The 18,733-nt window shown below is 38.4% G+C and overlaps 1 protein-coding gene across 2 annotated transcripts in view; it reads left to right on the top strand.

Moving 5' to 3' along the window:
• The window catches only part of LOC124714218 (protein argonaute-2), a 216,240-nt gene that overhangs the window by 173,447 nt on the left and 24,060 nt on the right, over nucleotides 1–18,733 (top strand). For both annotated transcript variants that reach the window (XM_047243003.1, XM_047243004.1), the window contains exons 13-15: nucleotides 81–265; nucleotides 6,682–6,778; nucleotides 7,840–7,946. In XM_047243003.1, coding sequence (XP_047098959.1) covers nucleotides 81–265; nucleotides 6,682–6,778; nucleotides 7,840–7,946 — 389 coding nt within the window. The remainder of the gene's footprint in view (nucleotides 1–80; nucleotides 266–6,681; nucleotides 6,779–7,839; nucleotides 7,947–18,733) is intronic.

The raw sequence follows: 18,733 nt of genomic DNA, 5'->3' as shown, positions 1-18,733 counted from the left end.
ATAATTTTTAAGCTATAGTTACGATTTACTTGGTAGGACAGCTTGAATTACAGAGATAATGTTTCTTAATGTATTTGCAGGTGTTCAATGAGCCAGTAATATTTTTGGGTGCAGATGTCACCCATCCTCCTGCAGGTGATAACAAGAAACCTTCTATAGCAGCTGTTGTAGGTTCAATGGATGCTCACCCTTCAAGATATGCAGCAACAGTTAGAGTCCAGCAGCACCGCCAGGAAATCATCCAAGAACTGAGCAGTATGGTCAGGTTAGGACTATCTTCTTTTTTGGATTATCTTCTTGTTTGAACAATTAAATATAGCAGAGTGCTTTGTTGTGCACCTTAGCAGTGAGAAAAAGTAAATAATTTTGTGTGCTGTAGAACAGATAGTTATTTTCATTTTTATATGGGTTCTAAAATCGCCGATTCTTCGAAATTTGTGTTAATGTAGGAATAGATACATAATTACACCCCTCGTGACCTGATTCTACATGCATCAGATATTGTATGATATGTATTTTAAAAGTAAATTCCATTTGTTTATATTGGTTGGCAGTTCAGAACAAAGTTGTGTGACTGTACTGCCATCTATTGATTGTTCATAAAGCTACAAGTCTTTACTTCAATAGTCATTTGACTGTGGGTAGAAGTGTACACAATGATGAAAATTGTTGTTCCCACAGTTAAAAAGTGCAGGTTGTAAATTGTGCAAAAGGATGTACAGAAGCTCCGGTTCATCGGAAGTTGTGCCTAATTTACAGATTATACGGATATAATAAACACATTTACAGGCCCCATTACTAAACACATAACCTAAGTTCTGTTGTTGATTTTCCCACCAGAGCTGTGCAGGAAGGCATATTATTGTACCTGGATCAGTATAACAAAATGAGGTTCGAATGGCTCTGAGCACTATGCGACTTAACTTCTGAGGTCATCAATCGCCTAGAATTTAGAACTAATTAAACCTAACTAACCTAAGGACATCACACACAGCCATGCCCGAGGCAGGATTCGAACCTGCGACCGTAGCGGTCGCTTGGCTCCAGACTGTAGCGCCTAGAACCGCACGGCCACTCCGCCGGCAACAAAATGAGGAACAGAGAGTTGTTTAAAGGACAGCTACTACAGCATGATCAAATTAGAGCACATCTCAGTGTGCTATCTGTTGTCATGTCGCTCTGCTACCTCAGATGCCGGTTGCTAGTCAGTTGCAATCAGCATTTGGTAACCTGACTTTCTGGATTTGTTTTCATTGTTTACATTATTTCTGTGCCCAGTGTGTTCATTTAACACAAAAGAATGCCCTTAACTAGTTGCAAAAGGCACAGAAAAATAGTAAAACTGTTATACCTTGCTAATTGAACCCAGCAATGCACACTTACGGGCAGTGTGTGAATGTATTCAGAATGGAACTGCTCAGTTGGTCGCTTCATTCTAGTAACAATTGTAGTCAACTCTTTGAGAGATCTTTAATCCAGTGCACCATTTAAACTAAATATTTTTGTAGAATGTAAGTGTAAATATGAAAAAAAAAAATATGGGCCTTCAGTATCAACATGACATCTAATTAGTTTCAATCTAACCTATGCCTTGGTCTGTGCAGCAGATCATGCTCCCTCTGCAAATGTCATTCACAAAATGATAAAAACAGGATTGAATAAATGTTGAAATAAACATTCTCAGTGTTCTGTTTTACTGCCGGAAACACTTGTGTGACATTATGCATCCTTTGATATGACTGACAGGAAAATAAACAGAGCGACCATTATTTTGGTATACATGTTTGTGAAGCTAAAGTGCCATAAGTGCCATATTTGGTGATTACTTTATTTATATCTGTATAGAACAGAAAATTCACTGTCTAGTTGATACACCATTTTAAAGATCTCCCCCAAACTCCATCAGTTTTGGTTCTATTTGTTGCACAAAAATATCGAGAAATCTGACATTGTCGACTAAAACAATTACTTGTATTACAAGTTAGTGAAGATTAATGCATCATTGTAGGAAAATGATTTGTTACTAGTTAAACTAGCAAAATTTTGAGAAATACGAAGTGAGGAATATGTTAGGCAGAGGTGGAGGAAACACTGAAAAGCACTACATTGCTCCTTCAAATTGGTCCAACAACTCCTACTGCCACAGTTCCATATAATCTGTGTTCACAGCTCTAAGTTATTGTTTCAACTAGTTGAGACTTAAAAGTTAAGGAAGTGTACAACAGCTCTTTTATTTGTACTCCCCCCCCCCCCCCCCCCCCCTCAGTTATCTTTGACTTTGATGTTGTGTAAAAACCCAACGAAGAGACAGGAAGCATTTGTTCTGTTAAAAAGTGTAGTTAGTTTTCTGCTTTAATGAGTGTACACTGTTTTTATTTCAGTAAATATTGTGTGTGTAATACAACTGTTTATTATACTCCAACATGACCACAGGGTGGTACTGCACTTAGTTAATGCTGACATAGTGAAGAGTCTGTTACCTATACCTAGAATGGCAAGTCTGAGCTGTGTAAGGTGTTCTGAAGAGAGATACAAATCTCTTAATAAATTACTGGGAAAACATCTTTCGATTCTAGCACATTATTTTATAAAATAGACCTTTCTTCTTTTTCTGGTGCATTTGTCCCATGTAGTACATGGTGTGCTGTTTTAGGATTTGACAAATTTCATTTTATTATTTAACTTTATGCCTGGATGCGCTTCGTGACAGCACACAGCCATACAGGTAACCTACGTCAGCGAAGTTGTGTGCGCCATCTGTCTATGAACTGTGTAAATGTTTTTCTGTGTGTTATCGTATTTTAACTGTTTGTGTATTGTATTCTCTGAATAGCAATGTGGGGATCAACTGAGCATTTGCCTTAAACAAATGTGGGAATTCACCTAAAAAACTGCACTGAAGCTAGCTGGTATACCACCCCACAGTCATTAATCTGCTGTGTGGATTTGTTCTAAGTCTGCCTCACCTCCCTATCTTCGAAGCTAGCACACTACACATTATAACAACGAAAGTAATCAGTTATCAATAATATAGTGTAAATGAAGATGAGGTGACTTACCGAACGAAAGCGCTGGCAGGTCGATAGACACACAAACAAACACAAACATACACACAAAATTCAAGCTTTCGCAACAAACTGTTGCCTCATCAGGAAAGAGGGAAGGAGAGGGGAAGACGAAAGGAAGTGGGTTTTAAGGGAGAGGGTAAGGAGTCATTCCAATCCCGGGAGCGGAAAGACTTACCTTAGGGGGGAAAAAGGACAGACATATGTCTGCTTGTGTCTGTATGTGTGGATGGATATGTGCGTGTGTGCGAATGTATACCTGTCCTTTTTTCCCCCTAAGGTAAGTCTTTCCGCTCCCGGGATTGGAATGACTCCTTACCCTCTCCCTTAAAACCCACTTCCTTTCGTCTTCCCCTCTCCTTCCCTCTTTCCTGATGAGGCAACAGTTTGTTGCGAAAGCTTGAATTTTGTGTGTATGTTTGTGTTTGTTTGTGTGTCTATCGACCTGCCAGCGCTTTCGTTCGGTAAGTCACCTCATCTTTGTTTTTATATATAATTTTTCCCACTTGGAATGTTTCCTTCTATTATATTGAAATAGTGTAAATGGATAGATAAAAATATACTCACCGAAGTGCAGCAGGAGAACATGCACACACAAAAGAATTTAATGTTTGCGAGCTTTCAGAGACAGTGGCTTCTTCTTCTGGCAGAAGAGGAGTTAAAGGGGAAGGAAAAGGACTAGAGAGGTTTAAGGAAAGGGTTACAGTTCAGAAGTCATCCAGAACCCTGGGTCATTTGCGACTTAATGACTAGGATGAGAAGGAAAGACTGATTGTCGGGGACTGCAGTGGACAAGATTTGAAAGGGGACTGCAGCGGACGAGATTTGAAAACCTGGGAGCTTAAAGGTGGAAGCCAGGGTAATATGCAAGACAGAGATTACTACTAAAACATCGTGCACGAGTTAATAAGAGTGAAAGCTAAATGCATTGTATGTAACAGAGAGGGAGGGGGGACGGCAAAAAATAGACAATTCAGTTAGTGGAAGATGTAGAAAACTAAAATAGAGTGAAGAAAGGAGCAGTTACTGTGAATAAATGCTGAGACAGAAGGAATTAATGTAAATTAAGACCAGGTGGGTGGTGACAACCAAGGACATGTTGTAGTGCTAGTTCCCACCTGTAGAGTTATGAGAAATTGGTGTCTTAACGGAAAAATCCAGATGGAATGTGTGGTGAAACAGGCACAGAGGTCGTGACTGTCATGTTGTACAGAATGCTCTGCAACAGGATATGGTGTGTTGTCTGTATACACCCTCTGCCTATGCCCATTCATCCTGACTGATAATTGGCTGGTAGCCATGCCAATGTAAAAGGCCAAACAGTGTTTACGTAACAGTTGGTATATGACATGTCATTGTGCAGGTGGCTCTCCCTTTGATAGTACACACCTTGCTTGTCGTCATTGATCCCCTCTCCCTCTATACCAACATCCCCTATGTACATGGTCTGCCTGTTGCTGAACATTTCCTCAGTCAGTGCCCACCTAATTCCAAGTCTATGACATCCTTCCTGCTCAACTTAATCAATTTTATACTTACCAACAATTATTTCACCTTTGAGAGGCAGACATACAAACAGATCAGGGGTACAGCCATTGAAACCACAATGGCTTCCTGTGTCAAAATTTTCATAGGTCGCTTGGTGGGGGCTTTCCTGGGATCCATAAGCCTTCAGCCCTTGGTTTGGTTTAGATACATTGATGACATCTTTGCCATATGGATTCATAGTGAGGCCGGCCTTTTAAAACTCCTGGAATCTCTAAATACCTTCTCCTAATTAAATTTCACATGGTCCTATTCTGCATCCCATACCACTTTCCTTGATGTTGATCTCATCCTCACGAAGGCCAGCTACACACTTCCATCCACGTCAAACCTACTAACAAACAACAGCACTAACATTTTGACGTTTGCCATCTTTCCATGTGAAACGTTTCCTCCCACACAGCCTTAGCATTCGAGGCAAACAATTTTTTTCAAATGCAGACTCTTTACAGCAATACACCACCACTCTCACTTCAGTCTTCGCTGGATGTAATTATCCCAATAGTTCAGAAGCAGATTTCCTGGACCATCAAATTCAATCTTTTTAATGCTAATCCTCCAAAAAACAAATTCGGTGCACACATCTAGTCACCCAGTATTATCCTGGTCTTAAATGTATCAATCATCTACTTCGACAAGGCCATGGCTTCCTAAAATCGTGTCCTGAAATGAGATCCATTCTATCTGAGATTTTGCCCACCACACCTAGAATAGCTTTTCATAGCCCTCCCAGTCTCCGCTGTATCCTTGCCAGACCCTATGCTCCTGTACCCATCTCCCTACCCTATGGCTCCTTCCCGTGTGACTGTCCCGGCTGCAAGACTTGTCCTATGCACTCTCCTACTGCCACCTATTCCAGCCCTGTAACTGGCAAAACATATACTACCAAAGAGAGAACAGCTTGCGAAACGATACATCATATACCAGCTGTTACCTAAATACTGTTCAGCCTTTTACATTGGCATGTCTATCACTCAGTTATCAGTCAGGATGAATGGGCATAGGCAGGGGGTGTATACAGGCAACACACAATATCCTGTTGTAGAGCATGCTGTAAACATGACAGTCATGACCACGGTGCCTGTTGCACCGTACTTGCCATCTGGATTCTTCCCAAAGACACCAATTTCTCAGAACTCCGGATGTGGGAGCTAGCACTACAACATGTCCTTGATTCTTGCCACCCGCTTGGCCTTAATTTACGTTAATTCCTTCCATCTCAGCATTTATTCCAGTAACTACCCTTTCTTCACTCCATTTTAGTTTTCTGCATTTTTCATTTTCTGACTTGTCTACTTTTTGCCGTCCCCCCCCCCCCCTCCCTCCCTCCCTCCCACCTCTGTTACATACAGTGCACTTAGCTTTTCACTCTTATTAACTCGTGCATAATGTTTTAGTAGTAATCTGACTTGCATTTTACCGTGTCTTTCTTCGACCTTTAAGCTGTCAGGTTTTCAAATCTCCTCAGGTGCAGTCCCCAACAATCAGTGTTTCCTTTTCATCCCATCCAGTAAGTCTCCCCTGACCTGGGGTTCTGGGTGACTTTTCTGAACTATACCCCTTTCTCTAAACCTCTCCAGTCCTTTTCCTTCACCCCTTTTCCTTCCATTCAAATCTTCTCCCAGAAGAAGGGACCACTGGCTCTGAAAGCTTGTAAATGTTAAATCCTTTCGTGTGTGTGTATTTCCCTGACACTACACATTATGTTACATGAGCAGGCCTATAAAATAACTTCTTTTTCAGGCATGTAATGATTGTATTATCTTTCTGTTACATATTATTAGTGTAGCTTTGTTTATCAACAAAGAATTAAAGTGAATGCTGTGTTTATGCACTTAAGGTTATAAAATTACTGTTGTGCACTTCAGAAGAAAATAGTGATTTTTCTTCTCAAAATTAATGGCTGCCAAATTTGAAATACTGTCTCCAAAACAGTAGCTTTCAGTTATTCTGAGTTAGAGATGATTGAAATGTCAGTGAACCACTCTACAAGCTTCAGTTCCGCTTGATATCACTAACTAGTGTGTGGTGTACTGTTTCTACAAGAATTAATTTTTTTCTGATTTTACAGAGAGTTGCTGATAATGTTTTATAAAAGCACAGGTGGTTATAAACCACACCGTATCATACTATACAGAGATGGTGTGTCAGAAGGACAATTCCTTCATGTGAGTAGTGTCAGTTTTTAATTATATTTAGTTTGTGTCTGGTATCATACTTTTTTGCAGATAATAATTTGAGTGATTTAACATTTGAGAAATTATTGATGTTTCTTAGATTATTTATTTTATTTTTTATGTTTCTTAGATGCAAAAAATGTATTTTCTTTTATCAAAATTGTGTAGCAGATTTGCTAGAAATGATGAAACGGGATCTACATAAGTATGTGGCCTCCCACCTCTAAACACCCCCACCCCTCGTCCCCCTCTTTTTCATAATGCTATTTTGGATGAACTGTAGCAGAGTTTTATTGTTACTAGTAAATAAGTGAGGCTGACGGGAGAAAAGGAAGAGAAAAGATGTACTGGGGGATGGAGGAGGAGACAGGAGACTGCTAGTAGAATTAAGTAAATAAGAATGGAAAACACTTTCTTGGGTGGTGTTCACAGTCCTATAAAATGTTTTAAAGGATGTCATTATCACCTTTGACTGTTAAGATTACTTTGAAAACTCCAGAATTTGGATATGTGTTTGTGTTGACTCTGGCACCAAGTGAAATGGAACATAACTGCAGCATGATACAGCAGCAGCTTAGTAAGGCATAAGAGTGCTGATGGAACACCTAAACAGTTTTAATTACTGGACCAATTTCTGCAAGCTAATGAATTTTGACAGTATTTTAATGGCCATATCTCCACAAGAGTGAGTTTCCACTCTGTCGTTATTTTAAAATTTTGGTTGATTTGGCATCCTTTGCCTTGCTCCCTCTTTATTAGCAGATTGTTTTTCTGCACGCTGTATAAGGGGTGTTTATGAGACAATGCAGCTTAAAATCAGAAAAACAAAAAAAATGCTTGTTGAAGACATGGATCGTTGTACCCTATGATGGTTATCCGTTGGTAAAAAAAACCACGCGCACACACACACACACACACACACACACACAATGTGAGACCTTGCTTTCATGATTACTCAAGGATTTTCATCTACTCACAAATTGTTGTTGCGGTAATTTATAATCCCATTCTGTGTGAGAGAGATTATTTTAATTTAACTAAATAAATTTCAGGTTCTTCAGCATGAGCTAACTGCAATCCGTGAAGCATGTATAAAGCTGGAAGGAGATTATAAACCAGGGATAACTTTCATTGTTGTCCAGAAGCGACATCATACTAGGTGAGTTCTGAATGAACATGTTAGATATGAGTGATACAAACTTAATACAGGTCTGCTACAAATAATTCATTTGTTTTCAGAGCTCTATATTTTCAAAGTTTTGCATGTAAAGGTATGATTTATGGATGAATAGAACCACAAACTCACCAAGTTTTCAGTTTGCACCCTTGACATACATCCAAGTTTGTTCCATAATTTATGTCACAACATCCTGTCAAATTTTTGGCACTGGCGGTGTGTAAACACAGTCCTTAATGTACCCCCAAAGGAAAAAGGCATGTGTTAGGTCAGGCAACCAGGAGGCCCAAGGGAACAGAGCCATATCATCTTCACCACAACACCCAGTCCAGTGTTGCAGGAGTTCATTGTCTGGTTTTCCATCGATGCTCCAATGAGGAAGTAGGTGAAGTGTTCATTCTGAAGTGCTTCCTGCATTGTGATGTTTCATGCTCTCCATGGCTGCACCTGGCACACTTGTTTTGATTGGTACATTTCTGTTTACAGACACATTCAGTGTCCCTAAATCATCAATACCAATGCACAGTGTTCTGCTTATATGGCGGTTCTGTTCCATATTTCCTTCAGAATTCACACTACACTGTTGTAATAGATAAACATCTCACATATTCCAACACACCAAAACTCTTTTATTGCTTTATTGCCATTTTGTCAAGACACTGCATTTGCACTGCCAATTGGTGGGCACAATGCAAACTTGGTGGGTTTACAATTGTGTTTGTGCATCACTCATGTTTGTAACATGTAATACTTTGAAAAAAATGTAACTTTGAAAATGAATGAATCATTTATAGTGCCAATGCCATTGTAGTATGCTAGTAATACAATTGAGGTGTGTGTTTACAACTTGGTCGTGGAAACTGAATCGGTGTTCACCAGAATGCATAGATGCATTACATTTGGTTTTCTGTGAAAGCCAGCATGTATTTGCAACATGGTCGTGGAAGTCGAATCAGTGTACACTATGGGCCATTAGAATACTTAGATTCAGTACAGTTGGTCTTCTATGGAAGCCAGCATGAGCTGTCAGTTCAGCTTTGAGTATTTACATGACTATTTTTTTAAAGTTCCCACCTGACAAAAGTAACAATATTAGTTGCCAGGCAGTATATGTGATTACAGATTGAATGTAATAGCGCGTTGTAAGATTCCAGATGACAGATTAGTCTTGGACATAAGTTAAATAATGAATAAAATGTACGCAAGTTAAAGGTTTGGTCTTAAAAGTGTTATTTATCATGAAATTACAGAAATACACAAGCAGAAACCATTTTTCTCATACACAAGCTAACTGACAGAGCACTTAGACATCAGCAGAAACTGCATGACTGTCATTGTGTAGGTTGTGAAAGTAAAGTTACACTATGAACTAAAAAAGGAAGGGAAGTAGATGTCATAATGTTTGGTCCAAAAGTGGATGTTGTGCCAAAATAACACTTAGAAATGTCAAACACACCAATGAACAGGAGATTCATTCTCAAATCTGCTGAAGATTGTGGTGCTGGTTGAGTAAATAGTGTAAGGTGGATGGTATGTGCAAAATGTGTAAGTGTTTGGGTTACAATCTTGGAAATTTTGAACTTATATCTCTTGAATTGCCTTTCTGCCAAACTGTGTAGTTCTGATGGATAACTGCTTCTCTGCTGCAACTGTATCTGTGCTGAAAACTTGAGTGCTTATCTATTGCTTCAGCTTTCTACCAGTTAGTGGAAAGCATGTCTTTCCATATATAATTATATTGATCTGTCAATTACAGTACTCAAACAAGTCATATAATGTTCATACACAATATGAGTTATGACATTAGGTATGCTCAGCACAAGTTGATCGACAATTCTTTTTAGAATGACTGCTCTGTTTCATCTCTCACCCCCGTTACATTGATTGTTACAGTACTATTGCTCTGTGGCACATCTCTGAGCCAGGACGAGACTACATGGAATAAACTGCCAAACCAGCAGATACTGCAAAGTGTGATAAAGCTGCTATCATTGTCCCACTTTGCAGATCTGCACTAGATTACATGTCCCACAAACACCACATGTCCCTCTCCAAAGGTGAATGACAATGATGTCTTCACAATTATTGAACATAAACAAATAACCAATACTGGTGGTGCTTTTGAGATTCACACCATTAAAAATGATGCGCAACCAGTCATAACATATCGTGTTTTCCAACTTTGGAAATGAAAAAACCCTTTCTTTCTTACATATAATTCCATTGTCAAAACTGTAGTCACATTTCTGATCATGAATCACTTTCTGCAAAGCGCTCTAATCATGGTTCCAAAGTAGCTTTGTTAGCTATACCTCGTATTTACTCTACATTTCTTTCAATTAAGACAGATAAGTAGGTAGATTTACTATTAAGTTACGCTAATTTGCCCTACAGAATTTCTTATCAACCCAACCAAAAAGCTTAACTGATCACAAAAGCTATAGATATATCCCTGGTACAAAACTCTTTGTAAATCACGTTTCCACTGACACCTAGAACAGTATACAGAACTCTGCAAAATAAAAGTAGGTTTATTTGCGTACCATGCCTACATAATGCATCATAGGAGATGTGCTGCTGTAGGAGTGCAGCAGTTTCTGCTGAAGGATATTCCCTAAACAGCCTTCACTTTCCACAGTGTTAGTGTTCCTTTATCCTTTAACTCCCATTTTGGTGTGGGTCATCCTGTCTTTGGTACACACCTGCCCTAATAATTACACAAATCTATATATAAGGGTTCGGTATCTTGTTTAATGTGACATACCGCTGTACTCTCCCCTTTTTTTTCTATATTTTGAAGGACTTGCTCATCATGTATTTGGAATTTGTATCTCATCATTGAGGTTCCTCATCTGCTTTCTCTCAAGTATTCTCCATTGGGTTTAACGTGACTAAAGCTTATTTTCATTCATTACAATTGTATTCTGCTGATGTGAATGCGATGTACCTATGTAACTCACCTCTTTATCTTATCTGGGTGTCAGCATATCGAATAATTAATATCCATTTAAGAGTGCCTTCCCTTTTCTTTCCCCATCAAGTGACATTACTAACAGCTAGCATTAGCATCATGCATATATACCATGTGCTTATGTCAATGTACCTTATGTATATAACATTATTAAAAGAAAGAAAAAAAAAAAGACAACTCAAAATATTTTTGTATGAAGACAATTTTATTAAATATCCAGAAATGGAGCATGTTGGTGTTCCTTATTTATGGTAGTTATTTTCTATATATGATATTATGTACAGATAACACACAAACCGGAACCCAGTTTCCAGTGATTTCAGTCGAGTAATTAATTCTGTAGTGTTGCTTGTGGTTAACACAACATTTTCCACCTCTAAAAATGCCCACAGGCGAGAGGTAGTAACAAGTTATATGGATACAGTAACATTACTTTTGTGTTCTACCATTTGAGCATTTTAGTTAAAAATATTATGTTTCTTACACGCTTTGGTGACTTAGCCTTACTCTAGATAGTAATTATGGTAGTTATGATATTTATTATCTTTTGTAATTAATGCAAGATAGGCAAAGAGACTTGTGTACTTCACCTTTCCTGATTTCCAAACATACAGTTACTTTATTTGTTTTTTATTTTCATAGGACAGCTAGTGCACCATCTCCACAAATTATGGGACCCTGGGGGGAGGGTTAGGGTTCTCATCATTACTACTGATTATGAAAATACAGCGGAAGAATCCTTCCAATATCGCATCACATTGGCCATCCTTGTATTGCAGTTGTAAGAAATAGTTGTGTGAGAACATATGTAACCACTGCACTGTTAGTAGAACAGTGGGCAGCACCTTGTTGTCCATTTACAGGTTACATTATTTGTGCAGATACGGATGAGATAGCCGCAAGTGAATCCCACAAAGAAAAATGCATCCTGTTTCTAGAATTGAGTTTTGCCATTTTCCAGTAGTAAATATCTCTGAGAGAATAGTCGAAGAAGTTGTAATTTAGAGGAAACAGGATAGTATAACATTATGAAACTGCTATGGAAATCAAACTCATAAGTAATGTGGCATCAAAGAGAGTACCCAAGAAGCTATCCTCGATATCCCTTGTCGATCCACACATCTGTGTTCACTTAATACGGGCACGAGGCCTCCTACACTCAACTTAAAAAATGGCCCTGAGCACTATGGGACTCAACTTCTGAGGTCATTAGTCCCCTAAAACTTGGATAAAACTAGTTAAACCTAACTAACCTAAGGACATCACACACATCCATGCCCGAGGCAGGATTCGAACCTGCAACCGTAGCGATCTCGCGGTTCCAGGCTGCAGCGCCTAGAATCCCATGGCCACTTCGGCCGGCTTCAACTTAAAACATAATGTGTTGTTTCCTTTTAATTTTCCTAAAATATTTTAAATCAATATTTGACATAAAGCAAAGTCAAACAAAAATGTACAACTATAACTTCCTCTGTACTTCCTGGAAATAATCACTTTGCTGGATGATAAAATTAAGTCGTCTGTGTTTAATCTCATGAAAATATATTACATGTCGTATAAATTAACACCATATTATAATAGACAACATAAATCTATGCAATTATTGTTAAATCGTTGACAAAAATCTGTCTGATAAGTGTTCTGCCAGTTTAATTTGATCATTCACCAAAGTCAGATAATTTTTCCCATATAGTTTCGTTATGGACAACACCTGAAGGAGGAGGTGTGTTAATATTTAATTCAACATCTTATTGACACTTTAGTTCGCATAAATTCCTCCAAAAGTAGAACACAAAACATCTACCTGATGTAAATCTGTATCTTGTTTTTTAATATATAGACTGGATCTCATCTGAGGTTTGTTATCATCCCATATTTAACTGAACAAAACCTGTCAATGGATTGGGCACAAATTCAGATCTTACAGTCAAACCAAAATGTAACTCATTTGGTATTATTACAATATATTCTAATATTTTATTAATGATTTGTAAGTGTTCTCTAAGATACTCGATAATATGTTGATCAGGGTTAGCATTAGTTGTTTGTATTTCAGCCTTTAATTCTGACTTTAAGTTAGTAGTTGCTCTGTCTGTTTAGTATTTATCTCTGCTCTTTTGTTTCTGCCAACACTTGTAGCCCACAGCCAATCACCTTGAGCTTTGATACTCTTGCTAGTAATATCTAATCCATTATTAAATTCAGATTTTCAAATCGGCAATAGAGCTTTCAGCACCTCTTTCACCTTGTGTGTCATTATTAACATAAAGCACAAACAATAAAGGGTTTGCACCTAATCTTCTACTGCTGCTAGCAATCAAAGTTTGACGACTCCCTTGAACCAACCAACAAATTCAGATTGCCAACCCCTACTCCAAACTACCTCCACACACACACACACACACACACACACACACACACACACACACACACAGCACCACCACCACCACCACCACCACCAGCCACAATAACAACAACAAAAATCAGCTTTGAGTTAATACAGCTCACCAGGCAGTGCTTGCATTGACTGCCTTGTTGCAATGGTGATTGGAAGGTAGATTGATGTGATGGGTGAAATGCATTGTTTGGATGAGTGCACAGCTGAAGCCACTGTTGCTGTAGTGTGATGAGATGCAGGCATGTTGACTGTTGAAGCTGGGAGGTCATTGTGGCTCTGATGAACAATAGTAGCCCTTAGAAGCAAAAGACAACACTTTTCCAACTCGTGGACTTACAAAATTCTTCTTTGACATAATTGTACTCAGTGGATTTAATGATTGTACCTTGACTACACAATACTTCTTAATGCCTTTTTGTTACAATGCTGTTAATGACTTTTGCACTGCAATGTAATCTCGGCTGCTGACCCCATTGCTAATGACAGCAGCAGTGTTTAGCAGAAATTCTTTCAACAAAAATTACAAATTTCTTCTTGATTGTTACTTGATTTCTTATTCTCCTCTAAATCTTTTAGATTTTACAGTACAATAATACTCCGGTTTCTACACTTGGTCTTATGATTTTCATATGTGGGAAATGTGTAAGAATTCCGGTTATGTTCTTGGATATTCTTAAATTCTGAACTTATCTCTCTTGAATTGCCACTCTGCCTCACCACATAGTTCTTCTGATCAAAGATTTCTGTGCTGCAACTGTATTTGTGCTAAAAACCTGAAAGTGCTTATCTGCAACTTCCTATCAGTTAATGGAAAAGTAGTTCTTCAAGCTTGTATTGATCCATTAATTACAGCACTCGAACACCTCATACAATTTTTGTATTCCATATGGATTGTGACATTATATGTGCTTAATACAAGTTGATTCACAATTCTTTTTAGAATGACCATTCAGCATTCTCTCTTGTTCCCATGAGGTAATACCGATTGTCATGGTACGTGTTACTCTGTGGTACATGGTTCCTCTCTGAACCAGAATGAGACTGCATGGAATAAACCGCCAAATTAACAAGTACCACCAAGCATGATAAAGCAGCTATCCTCAACCTGCCTTGCAGAAACACTGCATCCATCTGTACCAGATTACATATGCAAACAAGATGAAACTCCCAAACATAATAAAAATCTAAAATCTAAACCTACTATTCAAACTAAAAAGCAGTTTCACTGTGGTGATCACCATTTGTCAGTTACTGTAGACGTTGTACAATACATTACTTTACCAAAGTTCTATTTTACACGTTACGTGTTTACAGACAGTGCAATGTCATGATCATCAGAGAAAGGAACTATGTAAGTCTTGTTTTTATTTGTATAGCAACTTACTAATTACCTCAGAGGTCATTTAATTACTAGCATGCCACAGTGCTTCAGTTTTAACAGTATTGAATCGTGTAGTTTCCATATTCCAACACTGCTGCCACTCTCTTGCTTATAAAGCTGGATTTTCACACACAGCTGATGTGGCACCATAGCAAATGGAACAACATCTGGAACTGCAGTGATACAGTGAAGCTGCCATTTCCCCACTTTAACAGTAGAATTTGTCATGACATGGGGATCCCATGAAGGATGATCAGTATGCAGGAATGTGACTGGAGCAAAAAACTTCGTACAGAGATATGCCGTATTCTGAATGGTTTCAATGGCAGAACATGTGTAATGTACATCTGCTTTTGGGGTAGTGGCACACACGTGTCTTACCCATCCGAATCTTTGAAGTTTTATTCTAGCCTGGTCTATGTCATTACTTTCAACTTCTTTGCTGTGGACGTCTTTCTGCTGTTAAACTCCCCCATGATCTCACAGGTACCCATAATACATTGTGAGTGAAGTAGTGCTAGAGATTCAATGTGTACCAGAGAGAAGCATTGGTTAAATGCATTTGTACACTGCTGACCAAAATGCTGCACATCTACACTAATAAAGAATATGCAGATGTGGTGTTTGTTGATAATGGGATATTCGAACATTTCTCATGGACTGTAGAACAGCTGTAATGTGACATGTACAATAGTGCTTAGAGGTGTTTGTGGTAAAAGTAGATATTTTTCAATTGTTACAGTGTAAAATTCATGATGTAATGTTTACTAACTGGTGTACACATGTAAACCTGACAATTTGTTGAATAACAATGTTCATCAAATGTGTTTTGTTTCAGAAACCATTCTGAATAAGGCATGTGTCCACATGAATGTTTTTTAAACTTCAAATGATCATTACTGTCATATCCCTGAATATTGCCCATCCCTCCTGGGACACCCTGTATAAACTGAAATTACGTGACTCTGTCATTCTGAAGAATGTGACAAAATCTCTACACTAAGAACTAAATCAGGAAGGGGACGTCATGCCAAAATAACACTGTGATGTCAGACGCAACGATGGACACAAATACTCATTGTACCAAATTACAAAGTGTAGTCTATTCAAGTTAATAAAAATGGAATGTCACTCATTCAATTTGTCATTAAGTACCCACTAACACATAAGTAGGGCTTTAAGATGTTCCAAGTCCCAACAAAGAATTGAAACCAAAGTTATTAACTTTGTAACTACAAAAAGTTCTCTTCCAATTTCAGTTGTCAGGCATTTAAATGCATTTATAACCAGATTATGCTGTCATTACCAGCATCCAAATAAGCTTCTTATAGGAATGAAGTGAGCTACTGGTAAACTAAACCTCTGTTATTAATCAATCAGTTAGCTTTTTACATCCAAAGTAATCAATGCAAAAACAAGACTTACAAATGGATCAGATGATTCAAATCTTAAATAAATTCAGTGCATAAATTTGTTATTGAATACTCATAAGAGGAATGATAGAATTAGTAATTGCCATCAAACACATATTATTATTTTGTCGTCGTGATTATTCATATGATTTAACATATACAACATGAAGTGCTTACACATTGATGTAATAGTTGTGAGTGTAGTAACAACAAATTAAATGTAACCACAAACTATACTGAGATGGGTGTTCGTCCACCTCTCACAATTATCTCACTTTTACTTAAATCGTCATGTAATACAGGTAACAGTAAGACAGTGGCAAAAGCTTTTTTGAAAGTATAGTCTATTGTGTATATAAATGTGCAAAACAGATTGGTTTAACTTAAATCTCTTGCTTATCTCATTCTTTTTATGTTAGTGGTATCACAAACTTAAAATGATTTTAACTTTCAGTGGCATGGCTAGGACTACCCTTGATAGGTCACAGGTGCACTACACAAAGGAGGCAACTACTTGGGTAGCAAAGTACTTGTGGAGTGCTCATGAGGGTTTTCTAGGTTAGACAGTAGTTTGAGGTGCTCTGATGAACACTTGCCAGTTGATATGCATCAAGGGAAGTCAAACAGTGTTAGAGTAAAGACACTACGACTGTCAAAATTTTGTCAGTAAACTGTCGAAGTATTTGTAATAAAGTTCCTGAATTTGCTGCCCTCTAGGAAAATACTCATGCTCAAATTATTTTTGGGACCAAGAGCTGGCTGAAATCTCAAGTGAAAAGCTCTCACATTCAGCTAGTTTGGAACATATCTTGGAAATAGAGGCCATAAGAGGGCAAGTGTTCATTGCAGTTGACAACTCTATTACTTAGGTTGGAGTTGAGTGAAACAGTGAAGTTATCTGGTTGCGTGTAACAGGTGCAGGTGAAACCAAGTTAATTGTTAGATGTATTTACCAGCCACCCGACTCTGTTGTGACAATATTAGACTCATTCAAAGAATGTCTATGGTCAGTAGTGCGGAAGTACCCAAATCGTGCAATACTTGTTGGAGGTAACTTTAACCTACAGAGTATTTATGGGGATGTCAATGGATCCAACGTGGAAGGCACACACAGTCAGTCATGCGAAGCACACATTATCTGGGAACTATCGAGCAGCTAGGTTGGCAGCCCACACATGATGGAAATGTCTTAGATCTTGTTGCTACAAACAGGCCGGACCTTATCGACAATATCACTATAGAAGCGGTGATTAACAATCATGATTTCATTATAGCAGCTATGGTTACGAAATTAAGAGTCCGTCAAGAAGGCTAGAAGGTTGTTTCTGCTAGATGGAGCAAATAAGCAGTTGTTAGCATTTCACTTAGACAGTGAATTGATAACACTTGGTTCCAGTAAGGTGGATGCAGAGGAATTATGGGAAAAGTTTAAGCAGATTGCAAATTGTAGCCTGGAGAGGTGTGCACCTAGTAAGTGGATAAAGGATGGAAATAATGAAATTTGGGAGATGCTGAGGAAGCAGAGGTTGTCGCACCCTCTGTTCAAAAGAGAACGCACAAATGGTGACAAGCCACGGTTAGTAGAGATTTGTGTGTCCGTGAAAAGATCTATGTCCGAAGCATACAGTAACTACCACTGTCACACCATAGCAAAAAATCTGGCGGGGAACCTGAGAAAATTCTGGTCCTATGTAAAATCACTAAGTGGGTCTAAGGCTTACATTCCGTCCCTTGTTGATCAGTCTCGTGTGGCAGTTGAAGACAGCAAAACGAAAGCAGAAGTTTTAAATTTCGCATTCAAAAAATCATTCACACAGGAGAATCATACAAACATACCGTCATGTGACCATTGGGCAGACTCTTGTATGGATAACATAGTGCTAAGCATCCCTGACGTAGAGAAAAAAACTAAAAGGATTGAAAGCAAATATATCACCAGGTCCGTATGGAATCCCAGTTCGGTTTTACAAGGAGTACTCTACGGCATTGGCTCCTTACCTAGCTGCCATTTATCATGAATCTCTCACCTAGCACCAAGTTCCAAGTGACTGAAAAAAAATGCAGGTGATTCCAGTATAGAAGAAGGGTAAAAGATCAGTCCCACGAAAATACATACTAATATCCCTAACTTCTGTTTAATCCTTGAAAACATTCTCAGTTTGAATATAATGAACTATCTTGAGACTGAGCAGTTTATGTCCACAAATCAGCATGGTTTTAGAAAGCATCACTCATGTGAAACTCAGTTTGCCCTTTTCTCACATGATGCACTGTGAACTAGGGATGAAAGACAAATAGGCAGGTTCTGTATTGTAGATTTCTCGGAAGCATTTGACATGGTGCGCCATTGCAGGCTGTTAACAAAGGTACGAGCGTATGGAATAAGTTCATAGATATGCAAGTTGCTTGAGGACTTCTTAAGTAATAGAACTCTGTATGTTGACCATGACGGCGAGTGTTCATCAGAGACAAGGGGTATCATCAGGAGTGCTTCAGGGATGTGTTACAGTACTGCTGTTGTTCTTTATATACGTAAGTGATTTGGCGGACAGAGTGAACAGCAATCTGCAGTTGTTTGCTGATGAGTGTGATGTACGATAAGATGTC

Source organism: Schistocerca piceifrons, chromosome 1 (genome assembly GCF_021461385.2).
Source record: "Schistocerca piceifrons isolate TAMUIC-IGC-003096 chromosome 1, iqSchPice1.1, whole genome shotgun sequence".
Lineage (NCBI taxonomy): Eukaryota > Metazoa > Arthropoda > Insecta > Orthoptera > Acrididae > Schistocerca > Schistocerca piceifrons.
Note: the sequence above shows the minus strand (reverse complement) of the source record. Positions and strands in the feature narration are given on the sequence as shown.